This window comes from Humulus lupulus, chromosome 1, assembly GCF_963169125.1.
Source record: "Humulus lupulus chromosome 1, drHumLupu1.1, whole genome shotgun sequence".
NCBI classification, from domain to species: domain Eukaryota; kingdom Viridiplantae; phylum Streptophyta; class Magnoliopsida; order Rosales; family Cannabaceae; genus Humulus; species Humulus lupulus.
This window is the reverse complement of record NC_084793.1, coordinates 306,772,274-306,794,902: the sequence shown is the minus strand read 5'-3', so window position 1 is coordinate 306,794,902 and position 22,629 is coordinate 306,772,274. Positions and strand designations below refer to the sequence as shown.

Below are 22,629 nucleotides of genomic sequence, written 5' to 3'. Positions count from 1 at the left end.
TTTGAAAAAGCCTGAATCACTCCTCATATTCATAATTCATGCCATTAATGTGGATCGAAGTTTGGTCCCTTTTTCTGCCGTTAGCAGAAATTAATGCAAAAAGCCAGGTCTTGGCTTAGGATACTCTGCTTCGTCCTTCAATTAAAACAGAGATCTAGCATTGGAGTCATGTTAATTTTCTAAACGAGTTAGCACTAACAAATAAAAAATTATTCCCAAAAGATTCAATCATTAAGGCAATATCATCGAACATGCTCACTATACTTTTCTTCATTGTGAGGATCAATCATAGAAGGATACTATGATGCTTAGACAAATAATAAAAAAAAAAAAACAATACCTACCTGTACATAATATGAATTAATTACGTTAGAAAGACCTGTATATACAGTCAATAATCAGGACCATGTAGCTGAGGAGATGCTAATATATAGGTTAACAAAAAAAGTAGTACAAAATTCATAAAGGAAACCCGAAATGGAATAGCTTTTGACCTCATTTATGTGTTGGGTGTTGGTGATTTCCCTTGGCTCATGACCATTCAAACTTTGTATACTTCTGTTTGTTATTTATGCCGATATTCTCCAGATACCGCTTCACAGATTTGTGATTCATCTCAAACACAAACGACATTTCTCTAATCTGTAATCCATCATTTTACATAGCAATTGTATCACTAGGTTTAGCACTATAAATTTGATTCATTGAGAGACAGTACTTAGAAGCAAGACAGTAATGAAGAAAACTTGGAGCAAAACAATTTTTTTATATATACTAAAGATGGGAAACCATTTACCTCGATCAAACTACTTGAACTAAGACACATGCGATGTCCGGTTGCTATTTCTTTCCCGTTCACAAAGATTGAACTCTTCGCGATATTGGTCAAAAAGAAAGAACCATCTCCTTCCATCTTTATAAGAGCCTACCGTAGTGAAGAATAGTCAGAGATATGAGTTCAGAGTCCAAATCCATGGAAGTGCATGGTTGATCAGAACTAAGAAACAGTTATAGGTTCCATTATATTGTAACCTATACAGCTTCATCAAAAGTTATAGAAGAATGATCAAGTTTTCATACTTATTTATTTGGCATATTAAAGTTGAAATCGAATAAGAAAAAAATGTCCTGAGCATCTACAAGTATAGAAGAGCTAATGCGAGAAGACCCTTTGGTCCTCTACAAGCAGTCACTGTCCTTAACTCATTTTACTTTTATTTTTTCTCTCATTCTATAATGGATTAATTTAATAGTGGAGTTGCAAAGAAATTATTCTCTTTTTGTGTCAATGTATCAAAGGAAAATGTGGTGGTTCCATACAATATAGAAACAGAAAACTTGTCCACACCATTAATAAATGCAAGTTACACAACTAGGTCAAGACTGTATCAGAATATCAAGATGAAATCTACCTGCCGCCTAGATATTTTGTTTGCAGGCCCTTCTTTTCCCAAGTCAATGTCAACTTCATTATCTTCCGTTGCTCGTCCAAGTATGACCTATGAAGTAGAAAGAGGTTGCACTCAGAATGGATGGAGATTCCATCATATAGTCATAGAGATGTATGATATGAATAATACAATGTTATAAAATCTAACCCAACCATACAAAGAGAATGGCATTCAGCTTATTGTATCAATGGTATGGGTACAATATCAGACAATCTTGCAGGTTTTGTATATTTCATCAAATTCAGCAAATAACAAATCATTCACTTAAAAAGGGTTGCAACAAAATGTCAGGTATTTTACACTTGAAATCAAATTGGATCTTAGAAGTAAACAAGAAGCAATCAGCACTAGACGCATCGTTTTGCATATTTTCTTATTCATAACAATATGAAAGAAAATGTGAATTTATTCAAAAGTCGAAAACATTACCTCAGGTTTTTTAATATATTGCTTTGAATGGCGGCCATACAATATAGCAAATGCCCCTTTGGATGCTATGGCTCTTTGCATGGAAGCTCGAGCACACTGTTCCAACCTCATGATTTTCCTTTTAGCATCCTCATGCTGATACCTTAAAACTGTATAACAAGGGAAATCATAAGGAAGTGCTATTGAACATAAATCTCACTCTTTAGATAAAATAATGAACTTTTTGCTAAAGTTGATCGGTAATTAGTTTTCTTGACGAATGGTCGTGTATTTATGTGTTTACTGATACTTGAACCAAAATTAGTTGCCAGAATAACATAATCTAATGCTAAATTAAAGGCAATTGTAACATATCACGAGACTTTAAACCTCCATGTATGAAAATAATTGGATAAAGAATGATATGGAACAAGAAGCAAATAATTCATCACTCAATTGCATAAATTAAGATACCTTCTTTACTGATATATTGATCCTCATCATCTGGACTTAAATCCATCTCTAGTATCTGGAAAAGACAAAGACATCAATGAGTTGTACAAATCAACAGGATAAAAAAAACCCTTAAAATAGAGAATCGTGATAAATTATTAAAAAATTATGTTTACCATGTTTTCAATATCAGAAAAAGAAGGAACATGATTATTGCCACCATCTGGTTCTTCCTCAGATTCATCCTGATCTAGTGTAGAAGGGTTTGCTTCCGGTTCCAACAAAACTGGACCAGCGGAACCTAGCTCTGTAGATAAGAGTGCATGTTTCCCCCTAATTGTAACTGGAGCAGGTATTCCCTGTTTACAGGAAGCAGTTTAAGCATTTACAAGAGCACATCACCAACTTGACATAATAATGAATACGCCACTTATATGAAGTAACTCCAATCTAATATTGACAACCTCTTGTTTTGGCACTTGATTTGCTAAATACTTAGGAATTGCATGTACACATCTGCTTTGACTTGGATCGACATGGATTTCTTTTGCTTGTTTGGAGACTGAAGCTAGATGGTTCCCATCAGAAGATTCTTCCTTAACACCACATCCGACAAGTGAGAAGCTAGGACTGGATTTTGGAACCATTCTCTGTCCTGAAAATTTGGAAGCCACAATTGGATCTGCAACCTTTTCTTCTTTCTTCAAGATTGTATTTTCTTGCCTGCCATTCTTTTTATTCAAAAAGGAAGTAGCAGGATCACGATATTCTGTAAATCTGGGTTGTATCATGTCGTCATTACACGGGACCTCAGGGTCCTCGGTATTTAATGTGCACTCCATATTTTCATAGTAAAGTTCAGTAGAACGAGGGTTTGGCACTGATGGGATATTGATTTCAGAACAAGAAACACTATGCTGATTACCACCACCAGATTGACTCACATTAGCATTATCATTCTTCCCTGCACTAGACACACCTCCAGATACATCATTAATTGTTTTTCCATCCAAGGTCTCTGGTTGACATACATTTGACATATGATCTCCGTTTACATCTTTGGGAGAATTCAACAAAAGTGACTTATGATAAGAATACTTGTCCTTCATGTTTTCCCCATCTGCAACCACGACAACAGGCTCATTTTCATTTGTTAAGTTCAACAGGGAATCTGATAGATCAGCAAAATCATCTCCTGACCTATTCATCTCAGTATCCACTAATGAGTCCCCCAATGTTAAATGCGAGTATCCAGGTGAACTTATATTATTGCCGTCATCCTCTTCAACAACCCGGCATTTGACAACCACATCCATGGGCATTTCTGGTGCTGGGACGTCTTCAATTGTCTTCCAAAGAGGCATATCCGGCATTGTATGAGATGTCCCAGCCTCTTCAACATTAGAGCAATTCCCAAAATCAATTAAACCATCTCCTGATCTTAGTAACTGTTGGTCACCATTATTTAGCTCAACATTTTGCTGTCTACCATTTTCAACAAATCCTCCACCGGACAACAAAGTTCCTTTCTGATGAATATCTAACAGAGAATCAACATCACTAACGCCAACTGCATCGGCGGAAACATGATCCACAACATTAAGATCTTTATCCTCAAATCCAAAATAGTTCTCAACATGATTTCCAACCACATAATTCCCATCCAAAAGCTCATTATTAGCAATAGGTTCATCAATAAAACTCAAATTATAAGTGTTAAACGAGCACAATCTCTTACGCCTCTCGTAATACTGCCTACGAATGCTTTCAGCTTTTCGTTTGGCAGGAGAACCTCCTACACTCGCTCCTCCTTTAAAAACACCAAACCTACTACTGGTACTGGTACTAGGCTTATTAGAATGCTCAAACTCGACCATGCGAGCAGAAGCTTCAGCTGAAACATCATCATCATAAAGCAGAGACTGCCATCGGTCTCTCAATTCTCCAACCGTGAATTTGCGGGAGAATCGAACCGCACCTTTGGCAAGTGCTTCCAAAGAAGCACCCGCCTGTGAGAATTTATAAAATCAAAATAAAAAAAAAAATAGTTTACGAAGAACCAGAAGAAGCATGCACAACAACCTGAATTGAACCAAGGAGAAAAAACAAAAAAGAAATCGCCAAGGAAAATTGCAGAGAGCATACCTCGACGGCACTCTTGAGAAGAAGATCGTCTTCGGGGATCCATGGAAGCGTGGGAGTGAATGACGCCATTAGTCCCGAAATTCTTCAGAGAATTTATAATTTTTAGTAATTTTAAAATAAAAAATAAAAATCAGAGGTGAGAGACTCCATGAGTAAGAGGTGTGATTGAGATTTGGATCACAGTGAGTGAGAAACTGGGCTTTCAGAACTCGCGGGTAGAGACTTCTTTTCGTCCAGTCCAGCCAGATTGTTGTTCCTTTTGGGCGTTTCGAAGCGTTTCGTTTGTTATTATTCGGTTATATAAATACGTTTCTTTACCTTTCTTTTAAAAAAATTCCATGTTGATGAGTTTGGTATGACTAATTAACTATTAGCGAGTGGTTATTCGCCACATTTGGGATTTTTTTTTGAGAAACCACATTTGGGATATTAATTTATTGAAAAAAATAACAATTTTATTTGTCCTATTATGTAACTAAAATCGTTAATTATACCATTTTTTTATTCAGCATATTCGTTTATCCGTTTCTTTTTCGTTATCCGATTCCTTCTTTTCTTTGATATTTTTTGGGCCTAAGCCCAAGACCAAGCCCAATTTAAAGAATAGGTGTATTATTAAAAGTAAGAATATTTTTGTTGTACTTTTGTATTTAATTTCTTTTTACGGTAAAAATACTGAATATTATTAAATAGTTTTTGAGCTTATTAATTCTAATCATATTAACATGTGGCACATTCTTATTGGCGTAATATATAAAATAATTAAAAATAAATAAATAAACCTAAACTTAAAATAACTAACAGAAAAATATATTTTTAACTTATTTAATTTATTAAACTTTTTAAAAATTAAATTTTACTTCTACAAAAATATCTTAGTTCATCTTCTTCAATTTCAGAATCCCATATCCCATACTTCAAATATTTTTTCTTTTCCTCAATAAATTCCAATAAAATGCCACCAGGTAAACCTTATATCACAATTTTCAATAACAATAAATATTATCATTAAGCAAATATTCTGAAGATAAATCAAATCAGCTTCATTTATATAAATATATATATATATATATATATATATATCATTCCAACTACTCCATCTCATAATACTTGTATATTATATAAATTAAATAAAAATTACTCTGATCATACTCGGAAACAATTTGATAATAAAAAAACAAGTTTATATTATTTTTATCTTTTGTAAAATAAAAGTGGTATTTTAAAAATAGATATATTTGAGCAAAGTATAAATCGTAAGACCAAATTGAGAGACTCAATCTATAATTTAATTAAAGGCTAAATATTTTTCTTCACTCTATACGTCATTAATAAAATTATTTACAAATTTGAACTCAATTTAATAAACAACATATATTGTGTATATTGTGTGTATATATATTTGTTTATAGGCACTACACTTATAAAATCAAATTCATTTACCCTACTACAAAAAATATCATTTGTGATAGTTCCTAATTACCGCAATTGATTTTTTTGGGTCAGTTTTGAAACTGACGCAGAATCCCATGATGCAAATCAGTCTCACATTTGCGTCAATGTCCAACTATCACAAACGTGGCATTTGTGACAGTGCCAAACTGAAGCAAATGTTATATTAAGAAAAAAAAATGTTATGAACCCCGAACCCGTGTATTACGCCCCCGGCCACCCTATGCGACCCCATGCGACCCCAGCCCCCCTGTACCCAGTCCCCAGCCAGCCACCTCTCAACCCTCGTGACCCCAGCCACCTACATGACCGCTGCGATCAAGAGGAGGGTTTTTGGGTTTTGGTTTTTTAAACAATAATCTTCAAAATCAAAAGGTTATACAAAAAATTTAAAAAAAAAAACTATGTATAAAGTTCATAAACATATTATATTCATCAATTTAACCTTAAAATGAAAAAAAACTCACCAAAAGGTCAAGAAAGTCGGAGGCGCCGCTGGTTGTTGGGAGAAAACTTAAGTTTTCGAATTTGGGAGAATGAGGGGCTCGAGGACAATGGTTGAGATTTAATACAGGGCGCACCGTTTGCCTCAATAGGCAACTGACACAAACTTCGCCAATTAACAGCATTAGTGTTATCACTGATACAAATGATCCTGCATTTGTGACAGTGTGCTCAACTGTCACAAATGCTAATTCTCGGTCAACGACATCAGTCGACTGCATTGACTAACACGTTTGACTGGGATAATTAAGATATTTTGGTGCAGTGTTAATACATGATCAGTAATAAGTTTTTCATCAACATGGCATATCAAAACAAAATCAGACAAGGAATATATAATTAAATAAATTCAAAGTAGCAATCATTACATAATTAATATATAAATGGCTAGTTTAATCACCAGACCAAGCTTGGTACCAAACTTCAGCAAATTAACATCAAAACAGTACTAAACATATATAATATTAATAATTAGCATTGGTTGATATAATCAAAGAAGAGATGGAGTTAAATGCATGCACTCCAAGCCCTAACCATATTTGGTTCAACCAGAACTTAATCAATAAGATTAGCATTATATATAGTGCAAACACTAATTAGAGAATACATATATAATAGTAATACTGATCAGATCAGGCAGAGCTTAATCTGATCAAGCGAGGCGAAGGTTGCGGAGATCGAACGAATCATAGCCACCGCCACCGCCACCGCCACCTCCAGCACCGCTGTGAAGAGCGGAGTGACTAGTAGTGATTAAGCTTCCTCCTCCTGCGCCGCCGCTGTGCAGAGCTGAGTGACTATTCTGGTGGTGGCGGAAAGCGTACAGATTGGAAGCCCCGGTAGCCAATGCAATTGCTGATTCATAGCCTGCTCCCTCATTGTCTTCCACTAAACCATATGGTGGATCTTCACACCTTGCATGCTGATTAATCATTCAGATAATCACAGTTTAATAAAATTAATTAATCACATTAATCATTAAAAAAAATTATCATTTAGTGACTACTTATTCTTATTAGTCAACACATATATTTTGTTATTAGATACCACTTTAGTCATAAATTGTTATTATTATAGTTATGGGGAAGAATGTTACTAAAGTGCACAATAGATGTGTCATTTTATAATTAGTTAGCCATAATCTATAATAATTATTAAACTAAAATATGTTAGACCAAATTTTAAATTTCACCCGTACACTTCCTTGTAATAGCCTTAGCTATTCTCTGTAGCCAAAAACCTATTTAAGTTGAGATTAAAAATATATTTAGTTACAATAAATTTTAGTTTTAATCACAATATTTTTAGCAAAAACATATATATAATAATTTTTTATTCACATATTTTATAGTAAACCTTTTGTGATTTAATGTCCTAGCTATCTATAATAATTAGACTATATGAATCTATTGTGTAGTAAAAGTATTTTATTAATAATGTACTTATTATAAGCTTAGATATAAGTATTGCTTACAATTTCATGCACGAGGACTGAGTTTCTTTCCTCCCAGCTCTTGTTCTGTAAAATAACAATTAGTGATATACAATTATTTATAAATGACAAGAACATTCTGGTTATTAATATATATATATATATGCTAACCCTTTTCTTGGTGGTTTCAGCCTGAGTTTTGATCTTGTGATTCTGAAAAACATCATCGATCGACAAGAGAATTATTATCACGTTAAAATTTAGTTAGAATGCTTAGCAATATATACATATATTTATAGGTTCAAAACAGGAGCAGGATTAAAGATCATATTGCTATAGACATCAAAGAAGTGATATTACATATTAAGTTTTGAAGATCAACTTAATCAATAATGAAATTTAGTACTAAAAAAGAAATTAATATATATTAATATATATTATAGGCCAATTGATCCATTTCATGAAACTGTTTTTCTAGACATTATATATAATAAATATGACAAATCTTAAGTAAATATAATAACTATAGGTATCAAAAAATTAAACTAAACTCTTAAAAAACAAAAATAAACTATATATACTTTTATACATAACTTTTTCTTTCTTCTACAGCAAAAGAAAACAAAAAAGGAAATCATTCTGACCAAGAAATTTTCAATAGATCCATCCACTTTATTACATATTTGAATTTGAAAATGCTTAGAGTATTGTAAAATATATATATATATATTTATATGGAAATACATAAACCTTTGTAAGAAATTTTTTTACCTTTCTGTGGCGTATAGCTTCCACAGAAGCAAGCATACTATTCTCAAGATCACTCAGCTCATGGAAGCTCAGATCATTCAGATCGTAACCCAATCTCTGCCTGTAAAAACAAAATATATAATTATAAATTAATTCCATCAAAATAAAAATCATTTATGCCACTTTTTTGTTCTTTTTTTCCATATTTATATATATATGGTAAAAAAAATGACCTGATCTGTGTCCTCAGTTCAAAGTTTTTAGCTTTAAGTTGGCGTAAGGTTTGTTGCATTGCCTACAACCAAAAAATAATAATAAATACATTAAAAAAACACTCAAATCCATTTTTTTAGAAATAATTTTTTTTATATATATAGTTATATATATGAGCAATAACCTCGTACTGAGACTTCCACAGATCAACCCCTTTGGTTCTTTGATACAGATCAAGCATATCCTTAGTGCTGGTCCATGAAAAAAGATTAGATATAACACATCAGAAAAAGTAAAAAAAAAAACAAAAACCTTATATACAAGATCTGAAGTTTTTTCCATCTTACTTGGCTCCTGGGGTAATGTATTCATGGAGTTTATTGTTGTTGGGGACGATGATGAGAGAGACCTTAGCATCACAAAGAACAGAGAGCTCACCAGCCTTCTTGAAAATCCCATTCCGGCGTTTGGAGAAGGTGACTTGGCGGTTGGTTTGGTTCTCGATGAACTTGATCTGAGTCTTTCCGCGCCCTATTTTTTGCTGCTTGTTACTTTGATCATGATCTTCTTCTTCTTCTTCTTCTTCTGCCCGATGATGAAGATGACGATGAGGATGATGATATTGAGTTTCTTCAGCATTAGTATTACTATTATTATGAATTGGCTCACATTTATAGTCACTGCTCATCATGGTGTGCACCGGCCGAGCTGATCACAGACCGATCTAGGGTTTCAAAGTTGGGGGGGAGATGAGATGAAGAAGATTGGTTTTAAGGCAAAAGGGTTTCCATATGGAGAAAAGGGTGGTAGAAAGTTGAGTTGTAGTGTAACCAAGAATGTTTTGTGACTTGTGAGCTGTAAGTATATAAGTATGTACTAGCTAGAACTAAAGAGTCGTGTACATGTAGCTATATACTATAGGCTTAAGAAATGTACGTACGTAAGTACGTACTATATTTTCTTTTTTTGTGTAGTTGTTAATTAATGGCTATGATTAACTCGGGTAATCAGATGGGCTTGCTACTTCGGTCCGCCGAGGCATAGAAGTCTTGACTTGCCGTCGGCAGGGTCTCCTTAGCTTGATGGTCTTGTCTTTCCATTCATATATATATATGTCATTTATGTACAATGTTTAGTTATAGTTTTTTTGTTGTTGTTGATAATTTGTAATTAGTTAGTTAATCAAGCTAAGTTTATATATATTATTGTGCACCCCTATTTTTGGGTGTACCGGTCTATCTTCATGCTCTTTATTTGGATGATTTTTGACACAATAATTTTTTAATGACCATCTACGACTACATTATATTTATTTAGAATATCTTGCAAATTTTCAAAAAATTCCAAATGATTTACTGGACCGAAAATAGGGTTTAAATATGTCACTTTCCACACGAATAAAAAAAATATATACAAGTACAACAAACTATTTGAACTATGTTTTGAGCACTGTAAATTAATTATCAGAATTTCTTGAAAATTTGTAAAATATTTTAAATAACTATAATATGCACGACTATAAAAAAATAAAATTGCGTTGAAAATCATCTAAGTGCCGAAAAAAAAATATTGGTACACTAAAAAATATAGTGCATTATAAAATTTCCTTATACTATATAGGGGTATTTGGCATAAATACCTAATATTTTCGACTTTATACACTTATATACTCAAAAAAAAAATTGATGGCAAAAATATCGAACATTACGTTTTCCCCACTACAATAACTTCCAGCTCCGTTATATATAGCTAGGATTGAATGAGATGCCACATGTCACTCTACTATTCATACACACCATACTTTTTTTTTTTTTTTAATCTTATTAATTGATTTAAAAAAAATCAAACGAGGCTCAATACCCTACTCTCCCTTCTTTCCATTTCCCTTCCTCTTTCTTTCCTAGCCGCCGTGTGCACCCATCAACAGCACCTCTCCACCACCATCCTCTCCGACCACTTAACCACCACAACGCCAGCTGCCGTCACCATCTCCACCTCCACGACTAACTTGTCGAACGTAGCCCACAAATCCAAGCTCCCCATCGTCGGCGTTCACCTCCACGAAGCCTCCCATCACTACATGAAAACAGGCCTACAGTGATGAGAAAATTCATCTCTGTAGGCTTTTAAAGGCGACATGTCGTCGCAATAGGTTCGTGTGTGTAGGGTTCTACTGCGACGACCAAGTCGTCATAGTAGGACACTCGCAAAATCAATTTTTTTTTTAAAATTGGGTCCTGTTGCGACGACATGTCGTCTCTGTAGGTCGTTTTAAAAAAATATTGAATTTTGGGCCCTATAGCGACAACATGTCGTCTCTGTAGGTATTTTCATAATTTTTTTTTAATTTTGGACCATACAGATCCTTCACAAGACAAAAGTCAGCATAAAACTCAACAAACACAGGATTATCACGGGTTAGTTGAGAGATTGACAGTAAATTTTTGGTTATTTGAGGAACACACAATATATTGTTGAGATGCAAGGGACTAGAACAAAAGGGTATAGATGAGTTGCTACTGCCAGTGTGAGAAATGAGAAGAGTTTGGCCATTACCAACCACCAAACTTGTTATACCTTTCAAATCAGATTTCTGCTACAATTTGGAGGGGTCTGTTGTGATGCGGTTTGTAGCGCCACTATCAATGTACCAGGCATTTTCATTGATGTTATCAGTTGAGGAAAGGAAAGCTTGTTGACCATTACCTGAAGTATTGGAATTGGTAAAAGGTGTGTTGCTGGACTGGTTTTCTGAGAAAGAGCCTTGAGGAGCTTGGAAAGAGATATCAAAACGATGGTAACATTTGGCAGCCACATGACCAAGTCGGGAGCAGAGTTGACAGCTTGGTCGATTGCCAATTCCACGTCCCCCGCGTCCTCGGCCACGACCACGATTGTGGAAGCTACGGTCAGAAAATGAGTGAGAGGGCGAGCCAGTAAAAGCCATGGATTTCTTCATTTGAGTGGCAACGTTAGCGCTGGGAGCATGCTGGTCTGAGGGTGCATTAAGCTGTTCCAGACGCATTTCATGACTTTGGAGCATATATTGAACTTCCTAGAAGGTGAGAGCATCATGGCGAGAGGTGAGGTTGACCACAACAGGGTCATAGTCATGACCGAGACCTCCCAAAATGTAAAGAATCAAGTCATCGTCAGAAATGAGTTGGCCAGCAGCAGAAAGATTATCAGCAATACTACGCATTTTGAGCATATAGTCATGAATGGAAAGACTTCCCTTTCTCTGAGCTTGAAGTTGAGACCTGAGTTGGAGTAGGCGTGCTTTAGAACTGGTGGTGAAGAGAAGTTTAAGCGTGGTCCAGACTTCCATAGAAGTTTGACAGCGAACGATATGGCCAAACATGGATTCCGTGATGGAGTTCATTAGCCAGCTGAGAATAGCTTGGTCGGTTTGGATCCAGACTGTATAACCCACATTAACTTGCCGGGACTCACCGGGGACAGTACCGCCAACGGTGTTATCAACAAACTGGGAGGGGCATGGCTTGGTGCCAAGAATATATCCATCAAGGTCATGGGCACGAAGTGCAGGAAGGATTTGGGATCGCCAAAAGGAGTAGTTAGTGCGGTCAAGTTTTAAGGTGAGAGGAGCAAGATGAGAAGAGGGAAAAAATCCTGGTGCTTGAGTAATGGTAGGTTGAGCTATGGTGTGAGTGACTACTGGTGTGGGTACAGGCAGTGGAAGAGTGGAGGAAACGGTTTGAGGAACAGAGGAAACAGGGATTGCGATGGAAGGTGGGGTACCCGAGTGAGTGGCGGATGATTCATCCGAGACTTGTGGAGAGGCCATGGACGTTAGTCGAGGTCAAGCTCTGATACCAAGATAAAAAAGGAAAACTGTATTTAATTCTCTCTTCAATATTTTACAAAACTTGCTCTATTCTTTACAGAGGTAATTACAAGAGTATAAATAGGGTAAACGGTTACAAGAGAAATGCTCTGATTGGTTGAGTTTTACAGCAAAATATACTCTAGTACTATTTCCCTGATTTGGTGCAAAAGGTATATACAAGGACAGCATGACAGCACACACACAAACGGTTATATTGCTGAGTCATTTTGGTTCTTGTCATCAGGTGTAGATGATGTGTCTAATTCCTCTATTTCAACATGGAGGATCAACTTCCTATAGTCTTTCTTGTCTTCTTGATAACTCTTGTGAATTGAATCTTCTTGCCTAACCTGGCTCTGATACCACTGTAGGATTTTACCACTTTATCCTACACTAGCCCACTAAACAAAGTTATCCGACCAAGGTAAAAAATGGCCTTTATTATAAATAGATATATGAACCACAAAAAGCCACGTGTCTACACACTACAGTAGACAAAACCTAAACAAAACCTAACGAGTCTTTCTCCTTTACAGAAAAGGCGAGCTGCCTTCGAGAGAAAAAACCTTCTCTGCATCAAAACTCAGTTAGGGCATAAACTAGAAAGAGGAATTTGAGAGATGAACTTCAACAAGGAAAAACAACAGGAAATAAGAGAGTGATAAGGAACAACACAGAAAGTTTTCGAGGTTCGCCCAAAAATGGCTACTTCCTCGTCGAGCTCGTCTCAGAGATGCAGTTCAGCCCTTTCATTCAACTTGCATGATATTGAGTACAACAATGGAGGTTCCGAGTCACACAACTTGACTAGTAAACCTCAATCTATATTGCTCTCTGTTTATTTTTCTCTTCTCTTCACTTTCTTACTAACTCTCTCTCTCTCTTTTCTTTCTATACAAAACCTCGTGAACAAAGCAAAGTCTCTCAGATTTTGGGGATTCTTGGAGCTGGGTTTCAGATCTTGAAGAAGGCTTTCACTTGTGTTTCACTTATGTATAATTATTTTAGACATAACAGTTTTATAAGGGAATTTAAACAACAAGTGTCTTATTTAATTACTATGCAAATGGATGCAATGATAGTATAATTAGTGTCACTGATCAAATCATTATCATATCCTCAGCTCTTGTCTTCCAATTAAACAAAATTTAATTATTATGCAACAAAAACCACTGGATAAAAAATGGTTTTATCAGTAGTAGTGCTCTACTGTTGGGACTGTTGACGAAATCTGCTAAGTTACAGATTAGCACGTGCGTATCGATCGACACAGTGATTTTCATTAATACAACATAGTTTTGGAAGAGATTAACGTTGTAATTAACAATTGGGTCACACTCACTCACACACACACACATATATACAATAAGCATAGAGATTAACGTTGTACCTAATTCAAATCCTATCGAGAGAGATCACCATTTTTGACGTCTCATCATAAAAGTTTCTGGGTTATATATAGCTCTCTCCAATCATGTCAAAGGTACCATCTTAAACCATATGCCTATCTCCAAAAAACACAGTGGTTTAATCAACAAGAATTAATGTTTGGTTTTTTTACTCTAAATAATATAAGTCCAAGCTGCAGTGGAGGCTGCTTCAACAAAAATGGTTATGGTTGGTTCGTAAGCCTATTACTTAAATTGGCCCTATATATATAATCCACTGTCTCTCAGCTCAGGCCTCCTAACTTGCCATTGATCCTCATGAAATCAAAGTTGTGTGTGGTAGAGACATAAATATGTTTAAAATGTAAGTATGTATTAATATTATAAAAAATGAAACGCCAAACGCTGCCTTATTTTCTTTCTTGGGCCGCTGTGAGCCCGCTATTCTAGTATGTCTTTGAGTTTGGGTAAGGCCGAATTAATAGGGAGATTTTTAAGAATATGAGGAAAAATAAGGTATAATTTGAAATTTAAGACTTTTTATGGGATTTCTTTTTCCTATAGAAAAAATGACTATATGAAAAGAAACAACTGATTTAGTTCAAGAGAGAAAGAAAGACAAAATCATAAACCACTCCAAAAAAAAAAAAAAATTACTTTTGCCAGCACAATTTTGCGTCGTAAATTAGCGTCGTCACAAATCGGTCGGTAATGCAATATTTGTCGGCGCAAAATGAAATGTGTCAGAAAAAGAAGTCATTTCTAGCGTAATTTTGCGCCAGGAAAAATTAGACATGTTGGGGAAAAAGACAAACAACGAAATTGTCGGAATGACTTTTGTCGGCGTAGTTTTGCACCGGTAAAAGTGTACATGTTTACGCGAGATTGTGCCAGCAAAAGACATAAAGATTATTTAAATTTAAGTTTCAATTTTTAATTATAATATATTTTTTAAAAAAATTAGTTTTTCCAATAATATTAAAATAAATTGGGAAATGTTATATTTTTTATGATAATGAAATAAAATTAAAATGACAAAAATTAATATACTATATAATAATATATGTGATTAAAGTTAAATTGCTTTAATTATGTTTGAAACATTAAAATACGAAATAAATAAAAGTTAAATTTGTCTTAAAATATATAAACTAATTAAACTAAAGTAAACTACTCTAATCTGCCATCATGAGAAGCCTCATCGTCGTCCTCATTCTAATTGCTGGCTTGTGATTGGCTAGGGGCAGCATCATTGAACTCAAGTGGTGGCACATCTATCGTAAATCTCAGCACGATAGTGCTCATCTGTTGCACTAAAACCCGCAGTATGTCTTGTTGGGTGCGTTGATTCCTCTTAAGTTTTTCATTTTCAGTGCGGATGGTCTCATTTTCTCTTATAACACACTACACCAAAATACCACTTTTGTGTCAGCGTTGACTGACGCCGTTGATCGAGAATCAGCATTTGTGGCAGTTGAGCACTGCCACAAATGCAGGGACATTTGCGTCAGTGATAACAATAATGTTGTTAATTGGCGAAGTTTGCGTTAGTGGGCAACTGACGCTAACGGAGTATTTGCGTCAGTGGGGCACTGTCGCAAACGGTTAAGCAAAACGCGCGTTTTGCTTAACCGTTTGCGTCAGTGCCCCACTGACGCAAACACGCCTTTAGCGTCAGTTGCCCAATGACGCAAACGGTGCGCCCAGTATTAAATCTCAGCCATCGACCCCGAGCCCCTCATTCTCCCAAATTCAAAACTTAGGTTTTCTCCCAAGAACCAGCAGCGCCCCGACTTCCTAGACCCATTTTGGTGAGTTTTTTTTTCATTTTTTTTAATATTAAAGCTAAATTGATGAATATAATATGTTTATGAACCTTATACATAGTTTTTTTCTTAATATTTTGTATAGATTTCTTATTTTGAAGATTATATTGTTTGAAAAACCAAAACTCAAAAACTTTCCTCTTGATTTTTTCTCTGACTGGGTTCGCAGGGGTCATGTATGTCGCTGGGGTCGCGGGGGTCGTGGGGGGTGGCTGGATACATTGGTCGAGGCTCATAACATTTTTTTTAATATAACATTTGCGTCAGTGCCCAACTGTCACAAACGTGGCATTTGTGACAGTACACAACTAACGCAAAGCGCAAATGTCAGGCTGGTTTGCGTCATGGGATTCCGCATCAGTTTCAAAACTGACACAAAAAATCAATTGTGGCAGTTAGGAATTGTCACAAACGACCTATTTTGTAGTAGTGACAGATTGTTGATCAGTGGACATATAAGAAGACGAAGTTGCTGAACGCTTTCCTCCGATCGCCTTCAGAGTAGGCAACACCCCATATATTTTCTTATAACGTGATCGGGGACCCAAAACACCAGTGACTATGTCCAAATCGTCGGGGGGGGGGGGGGGGGGGTAATCGACATTATCGCCAACACAAGAAGTCGCAAACAATGTCGAGGGCATACTCTGTGATGCTCGCCTTTGGGTCATCTCTTCTTGAAAAAATAAAAATTAGGTGTGAAATAAAAAATATAAACTGTGAAAACGACATGGTTAAAAAAAATACATAGTTTTGAAAAAATAATTTTATGAAAATTGTGTAACGTTACAATCTCATTATCTTCATTCAACACCCCCAAGTTTTTCCTCATTAACAAGTATTGTATTGAATTTTTCTTGAACTAGGGGTCTGTAACGTCCTCCTAATCAAAGATTGTTACACTGTGTACTTTAAATAATGTCAAACTTGCTAAGGTTAACGTCAAGGGTTAGGGTTAAAAATTTTGGTCAAAGGAACTGTTGACTTTTCATTTAAAAGTTTTATACATACATGGGATCCCAAAATATTACAAACAACCATCTAAAAAGGTGTATATACATCAAAAGTTACAACCGGCCGACCTAAGCGGCAAAATAAGGGATACAGCCCTAGTTCCTCTGAGATACCCTCGGTCGTGGTGGACGAGCAGCCACATATGTGCATGCCGCCACCGAAGCTCTCCAACTCATGGTTGATCCAGTTTTTCCTTGCCCTTACTTGCACCACACAACACCCGTGAACCAAGGCTCAGCAAGAAAACTTAAACATATGCATGAACAGTAAATACAGATTCCAGATGCATATCTAGCATGCCCAGCAGTAATAACTTACTCATGCATGCATACAATTACTAATAAATGACTACTATGTCATAACAGGAGCTTGATGCCTTGAATAAGTGGTTAATAAGTCATACTGGGGCCCAGCGCCCTAGGATCTGGGACTAATGAGTCACCCCGAGGGCCCATGCCCTATCCTTTTATCACCAACCTTAGAGCTGGCCCAGCGTACCTGGCACTGTAATTTTCCACGACCATTGGGTCGGACAAGCGTATAATGTGCTCCCGGTTAGACCTAACCATATTGACTAGCACTCAGCTCGCTATTTCCACCCTTGCTTATGAGCCAAGGCTTTTCGATCAGATAATGCCAACAAGTATACCTCTTTAATAGCTATCCCAAAATAGAGTATTCACACATGCTTAATCAATCAATTACAGACATATTCATAACCATGTTCATTCTTAGGGGACCCGAGCCCTATTCATACTCGTACTTAACAACCAGATAATCAAATACCGTTAAGCATACTTCATATAATACAAGTATGCATACATATTAGTCACATATTTCAACCATATTAAACATAAACACATTAATGGCCATGTTCCTTAACGGGGTTGAGCCCTAATCACACAGAAAATCACATATAATCATGCTCATCTACAGGGGCCCAAGCATATCTAACAATCAGGCCAAGACCTAATCACGTATTGCGTGTAGTTTTCTTACACCAGGTTCGAGTGCAAAGCAGAATAAGAACGACCCTCGAGCACGATCTCAGTTCCGAGTCCCTAGCGATAACCTAGTCACAACCATAAAATAGGATTTCGTCAAAACGAGCAAATAAATGCTTTCAGACCGAGTCCTAGCCTCTAGGACCTCGAATTCTACTAAACCAGGAAGTAGAATCGATCCCGAGCCTTTAGGGTTGAGTTCTCGCACTCAAAAACCCTCCCGGGGCTCCAAACCCCTTAAGCGTTGCGACCCCATGCATATAAGCCATGACCCGCCCAAGTTAGAGGCCCCAGCCTCCCTTCTCACTGAACAAGCGCCGCGGCGTGACCTCCCATCAAAACCCTCCCCTGGCCTCTGGGTTCAAGAGGGCCGCGATCCAACCCTACGATCCCAGAATTCTCTGGTTTTTCTACAGCCACACTCAAACACAAACCGTCCCAAATCATCCTAAAACCATTATTTAATCCCCATAACACATTCAACATAATACCAGCAATAAAACCCAACTTAAACTTGATTAAAACCCATCAAAACTCAAAATCCAACTCTTGAGCCACAATCCCAAGAACACCTAAAAAACAGCCAAACTTAAACAAAGTTTAATGGAAATCAATGTCTAAAGCTTACCTCAACTGGAAGTTAAATTCCCCTAGCTGCAACAACTCCAATCCCTTAAGTTCAAGCCTTCAATTCCCAAGCTTTCAGCCAACAATTCTCCTTAATTCTCAAGAAATTTCACTCAAAAGTTGAGAGATAATGAGTGAGAGAGAGGGAGTCAGTTGGGGGAGCTGCTAACTGTGTCTTTTGTGTTTTGTGTTCTGTTTTCTTAAGGCTTAAGTAACTTAAGCTAATTCCGAGGCCTAGGGTACCAAAAATGTCCCCGATGGCAAAATGGTCAAAATCTCTGATATTCCTTCATAATCTCACTAACTCCAATTATATCCTCAATTATCTATTCCCATTACCCGATAAAGTACCTGATACCCAAAATACCCATTGACTCACTCCTAGCCAGGTATTGGGTCCCGTTGTGACTTTCCCGCTAACTTGCTCCCTAGCATCATCTCATACCAAGTAACCCAAATAAACCCACATAATAATGTGGTCTCTCACGTATATCACATATATACAATTATGCCCATAACGGACAAAATTACGAAAATTACCTTTCTAATAAGAAACGGGCTCACATGCATATTTAATACCGCTAAACATGCATATATAGTTATATTATCATATAACTTACATAATTACCACAAATATATCTCATATAAGCATATAATTTCATAAATTTGGGACGTTATTAGGTAATTTGGGACCCCTAATCAAGGCCCTGAACCTTATTAGGTAATTTGGGGCATTACATGACCCATGTATATGATTGTACTATGGATATCCACTATAAATACACTTCATTCAAATAGCAGTACTCCTTTTGAAGAGCATTTGTAGAGGATAATTTAAGTTGGTCATACACATGGGCTCCGGTTCGAGTAAGATTTAATACAATACTTGTTAATGAGGAAAAACTTAGAGATGTTAAATCCAGAAGAACAAGCCTCTTGTAATATCGGTATAGCACTGTCAATCTCCATATCAGCGACATCTACATCGGAGAAATCCAAGACATTCCTTCGAATGTAAGTATTAACGAGCCTCCAATATTTTTCATTTTTAACATCCTGAATATAATATATTAATTTTGCTTGGGATGCAAGAATGAAATGATCATCATTGTAACATTCTCCCTTGACAAAGACACTTGTAAAATTGGAGTTCTCTTAAATGTGTTGAACCACCAGCGAATCCTAGCATTCATCCAACTTTTTTCACTTGACATCTTCAACCAAAATTATTAAGTAAATATTAAACATCGTCTAAGACAATTCAAATTGAGGGAAATTATAGTCGTAATTTCATGACTGTCTGTCTCTCTAATTATCACTAAGTAATAATAATAGCTTATCTTTGGTAAAAATAAATATTTATAATTACCAAAGCAAATGTAGTTAATTATGATCTTTTATTTTTAAAATACCAAATTATGATGTGTTATGAAAGAATAAATTATTATGTCTTATGCAATTATTTTATTAATTACTTTTAGTTAATTATTAATTATTTGTTTTTTTAATTATTTAGTTCATTAGTAATTAATTACAATATATTTTTATGATTATTTATTAGTTATTTTATTTAATTACTTGTTTTATTTTTAAATTACAATCAAAATCTTACTTATTTATTTAGTTATTTAATAATTTTTATTTACTATTTTCAAATCTAATTCAACTTTATTTTTGTAATTAAATAATAATTATTAGTTTCAATTAAAATTAATTATAATTTTATCTTTAATTTAAAGCCATACTTTTATATTATTTACTAACTTCTTAATCATTTGCCAAATTATGTGTGCATTAATTAAAAGATTAATGTTAAAGTTAATATTAAATTATTATTTAATAAGAATTTCACTAACATTACATTTTAATTTCACTAACATAATTTTAAAATTAAAATTTCTTACTAATTAAAATTTAATTTATTTTTTTATAAAAATTTCGATAGCATTATGGCTTAAATTTGAAAATCTCAAAAATTAAACTCTGCAAACAACAAACGCAGAATAACCAGAAAATCAGTAATACTTCACAAATCAACATAAACCATGATATGAATAATAACATACAATAAATCATAAACCATTAACATTAATAATCTGATTTTTTTTCTTCAAAAGTTTCATACTATACGAAAAAAAATTAAAACAACATACAAAAATAATAATTAAACTTAACCACTCATTTTATTAATTATTGAATATTTAAATATTATAATTATAATTGCAAATATTAAAATTATTAATAAACATACAAAAAATTAACTAATAAATAATACAAAAAATTACAGTGGGAGGGCAAAGACAGCGCGACAGCTGTCCTTGGAATGGTGGCAGTGGGGCGGCACCGATCCTTGGGGCATTGTCAACTAAAAAAAAAAATAGAAAAAAAAACAGAGAAATAATAGGGGCTTATCAGAGGGGGCTTGGAGGTGGGGCGACAATGGTCCTTTAGGCACTCTCAACACAAATATATATATATAGAAAGACAAAAAAAAAACATATTTAAAGATAGAGAGATGAATATAGAGAGGGGCTTACCGACGGCGAGGACGTGAGGGTGGTGGTGGTGACCGTGAGGGTGGGCGGTGGTGGTCATGAGGGTGGGAATACATAGAAAGTGAAAGGAATAGAGAGAGAGAGTGGTCGTGAGGGTGGTGGTGGTGGTGGCGGTGAGGGTGGGGACTGAGAGAGGACTAGAGAGAGAGAGAGTTAGAATGGGGAAGAAAGTTCTGGCGACTGTGTATATCACTAAGACTTTTGCCGGTGCATTTTGTTGCGCCGGCAAAAGTTGTCCCTTTTGCCCTAATTGAAAATGACATCATTTCATTTATGGGAACTTTTGTCAGCGCAACGAAACGCGCATGCAAAAGTTAACTCAACTAGTCCATTTATCACGTGGACTTTTGACGACGCATTCCACCTAACACGCCGGCAAAAGTCCCAACGTTAATTAAAATGTGGGACTTTTGCCAGCATGTTTGGTGAAACGCGCCGGCAAAAGTATTTTTATTTTTTTTATAAATTTTTTTAAAAAAATTACAATAATCCGGGCACAATAATTGAAACAGTTATTGTTTATAAACAAAAAAATAATAGTTAAATGTTTAACATACTAATATTTTCGGGTGTTATATCCACCAACAACAATACAAACACTATCAACGAACTAGGTTAATTTTCAACATCACTTAACATTTCGAATATTTAAACACTTAGGGTTTAATCGAATTATTTATAATGTCCATAATTACTTATATATACTAAATATTTATAATAATTTGTGAATTGGATGACATACAACAATAATTATAAATCACAATAGTTTATCAACTCACACAATCAATATGATCACTATTAATTCTTGTTAATTATAATAAAACACCAGTGGTATGATCGACTATTCCTTTATAAGTCAAAAAATGAATAATTATTTAACCTCTCAACAAACTGTTGATACAGTTTTATGTATCAACATTGAAACGTACATATATATCATAATAATAATAATAATACTAATGAGTAACATTAATAATGTTCACTGAGAGCGAGATTGTAGATATTCATAAACTTTGTGTGTGATAATTCTACAAAATAGAGTTATTTTACCACTTTTTATGTGCTAATTGTTGCTTAATTCTTGAGTTTTTAAATAATTTATTAAGTTTTTAAGTAATTTTGAATTTATTAGGCTTATTTTAATTTTATAGTTTTTTGTGTGTTTTTATAGTTATTTTGTTGTAAGAATATGATAGTTAATTATTTAAGCTATTGTGTTTAGGGAAGTAAAAAATGTGTGTTTTATTGAAATTAAATGTTAAACTAAATTAAGTTGTAATTAATATTTTCAAAGAATTAATATGGTTTATTTTATAATGAAAATATTTTATTATGACTTAATTTATATTTATTTTGTGTAGGTAATATGTTGTATTTTTGTGCTTGAAGTGGAATAAATGATAGAAAGTTCAAAAAGAAGGAAAGTGGCATTTCTGAAAAGCCCACTCGCCAGGCCCACCCGAAGACACTGCTCAGGCCCGCCAGCTGCCTTCCCACCTTTCGGCCCAGTTGCCTCTTCCTTCAGCAAAGCTCCTTCAGCGCCCAAGCCTCTCCACG

General features: G+C 35.1%; 2 protein-coding genes across 3 annotated transcripts; both read right to left on the bottom strand.

Moving 5' to 3' along the window:
- Positions 1-242: 242 nt before the first annotated feature.
- LOC133812722 (uncharacterized) lies at positions 243-4,741 on the bottom strand. 2 transcript variants are annotated; one of them, XM_062246527.1, is made up of 9 exons: positions 4,458-4,741; positions 2,777-4,321; positions 2,489-2,671; positions 2,334-2,388; positions 1,881-2,029; positions 1,413-1,499; positions 797-925; positions 495-642; positions 243-379 (listed from the first exon to the last, which is right to left on the bottom strand). In XM_062246527.1, the coding sequence occupies exons 1-8, from the start codon at positions 4,524-4,526 to the stop codon at positions 532-534; spliced, it is 2,328 nt and encodes a 775-aa protein (XP_062102511.1). In that variant the 5' UTR covers positions 4,527-4,741; the 3' UTR covers positions 243-379; positions 495-531. The 2 variants fall into 2 exon arrangements, with proteins under 2 accessions (XP_062102511.1, XP_062102510.1); XM_062246526.1 differs by having other exon boundaries at positions 243-642.
- A 2,133-nt stretch (positions 4,742-6,874) lies between these two features.
- LOC133782121 (agamous-like MADS-box protein TM6) lies at positions 6,875-9,686 on the bottom strand. The gene is made up of 7 exons (XM_062221324.1): positions 9,156-9,686; positions 8,993-9,059; positions 8,829-8,890; positions 8,617-8,716; positions 8,017-8,058; positions 7,888-7,932; positions 6,875-7,335 (listed from the first exon to the last, which is right to left on the bottom strand). Exons 1-7 carry the CDS (start codon positions 9,497-9,499, stop codon positions 7,066-7,068), a joined length of 930 nt encoding a protein of 309 aa, XP_062077308.1. The 5' UTR covers positions 9,500-9,686; the 3' UTR covers positions 6,875-7,065.
- Between the last annotated feature and the right edge of the window lie 12,943 nt (positions 9,687-22,629).

Bases quoted from the DNA above. Each gene is read 5' to 3' on its own strand.
- LOC133812722 (XM_062246526.1), bottom strand. From the start codon at position 4,526: ATGGCGTCATTCACTCCCACGCTTCCATGGATCCCCGAAGACGATCTT. The intron at 4,322-4,457 runs GTATGCTCTCTG...AAATTCTCACAG, and splicing joins TTCTCAAGAGTGCCGTCGAG to GCGGGTGCTTCTTTGGAAGC. The intron at 2,672-2,776 runs GTTGTCAATATT...TCCTGTAAACAG, and splicing joins ATCAAGTGCCAAAACAAGAG to GGAATACCTGCTCCAGTTAC.
- LOC133782121 (XM_062221324.1), bottom strand. From the start codon at position 9,499: ATGATGAGCAGTGACTATAAATGTGAGCCAATTCATAATAATAGTAAT. The intron at 8,059-8,616 runs GTAAAAAAATTT...GATGTTTTTCAG, and splicing joins AAGCTATACGCCACAGAAAG to AATCACAAGATCAAAACTCA. The intron at 7,336-7,887 runs GTAAGCAATACT...ATGATTAATCAG, and splicing joins CAGTCCTCGTGCATGAAATT to CATGCAAGGTGTGAAGATCC.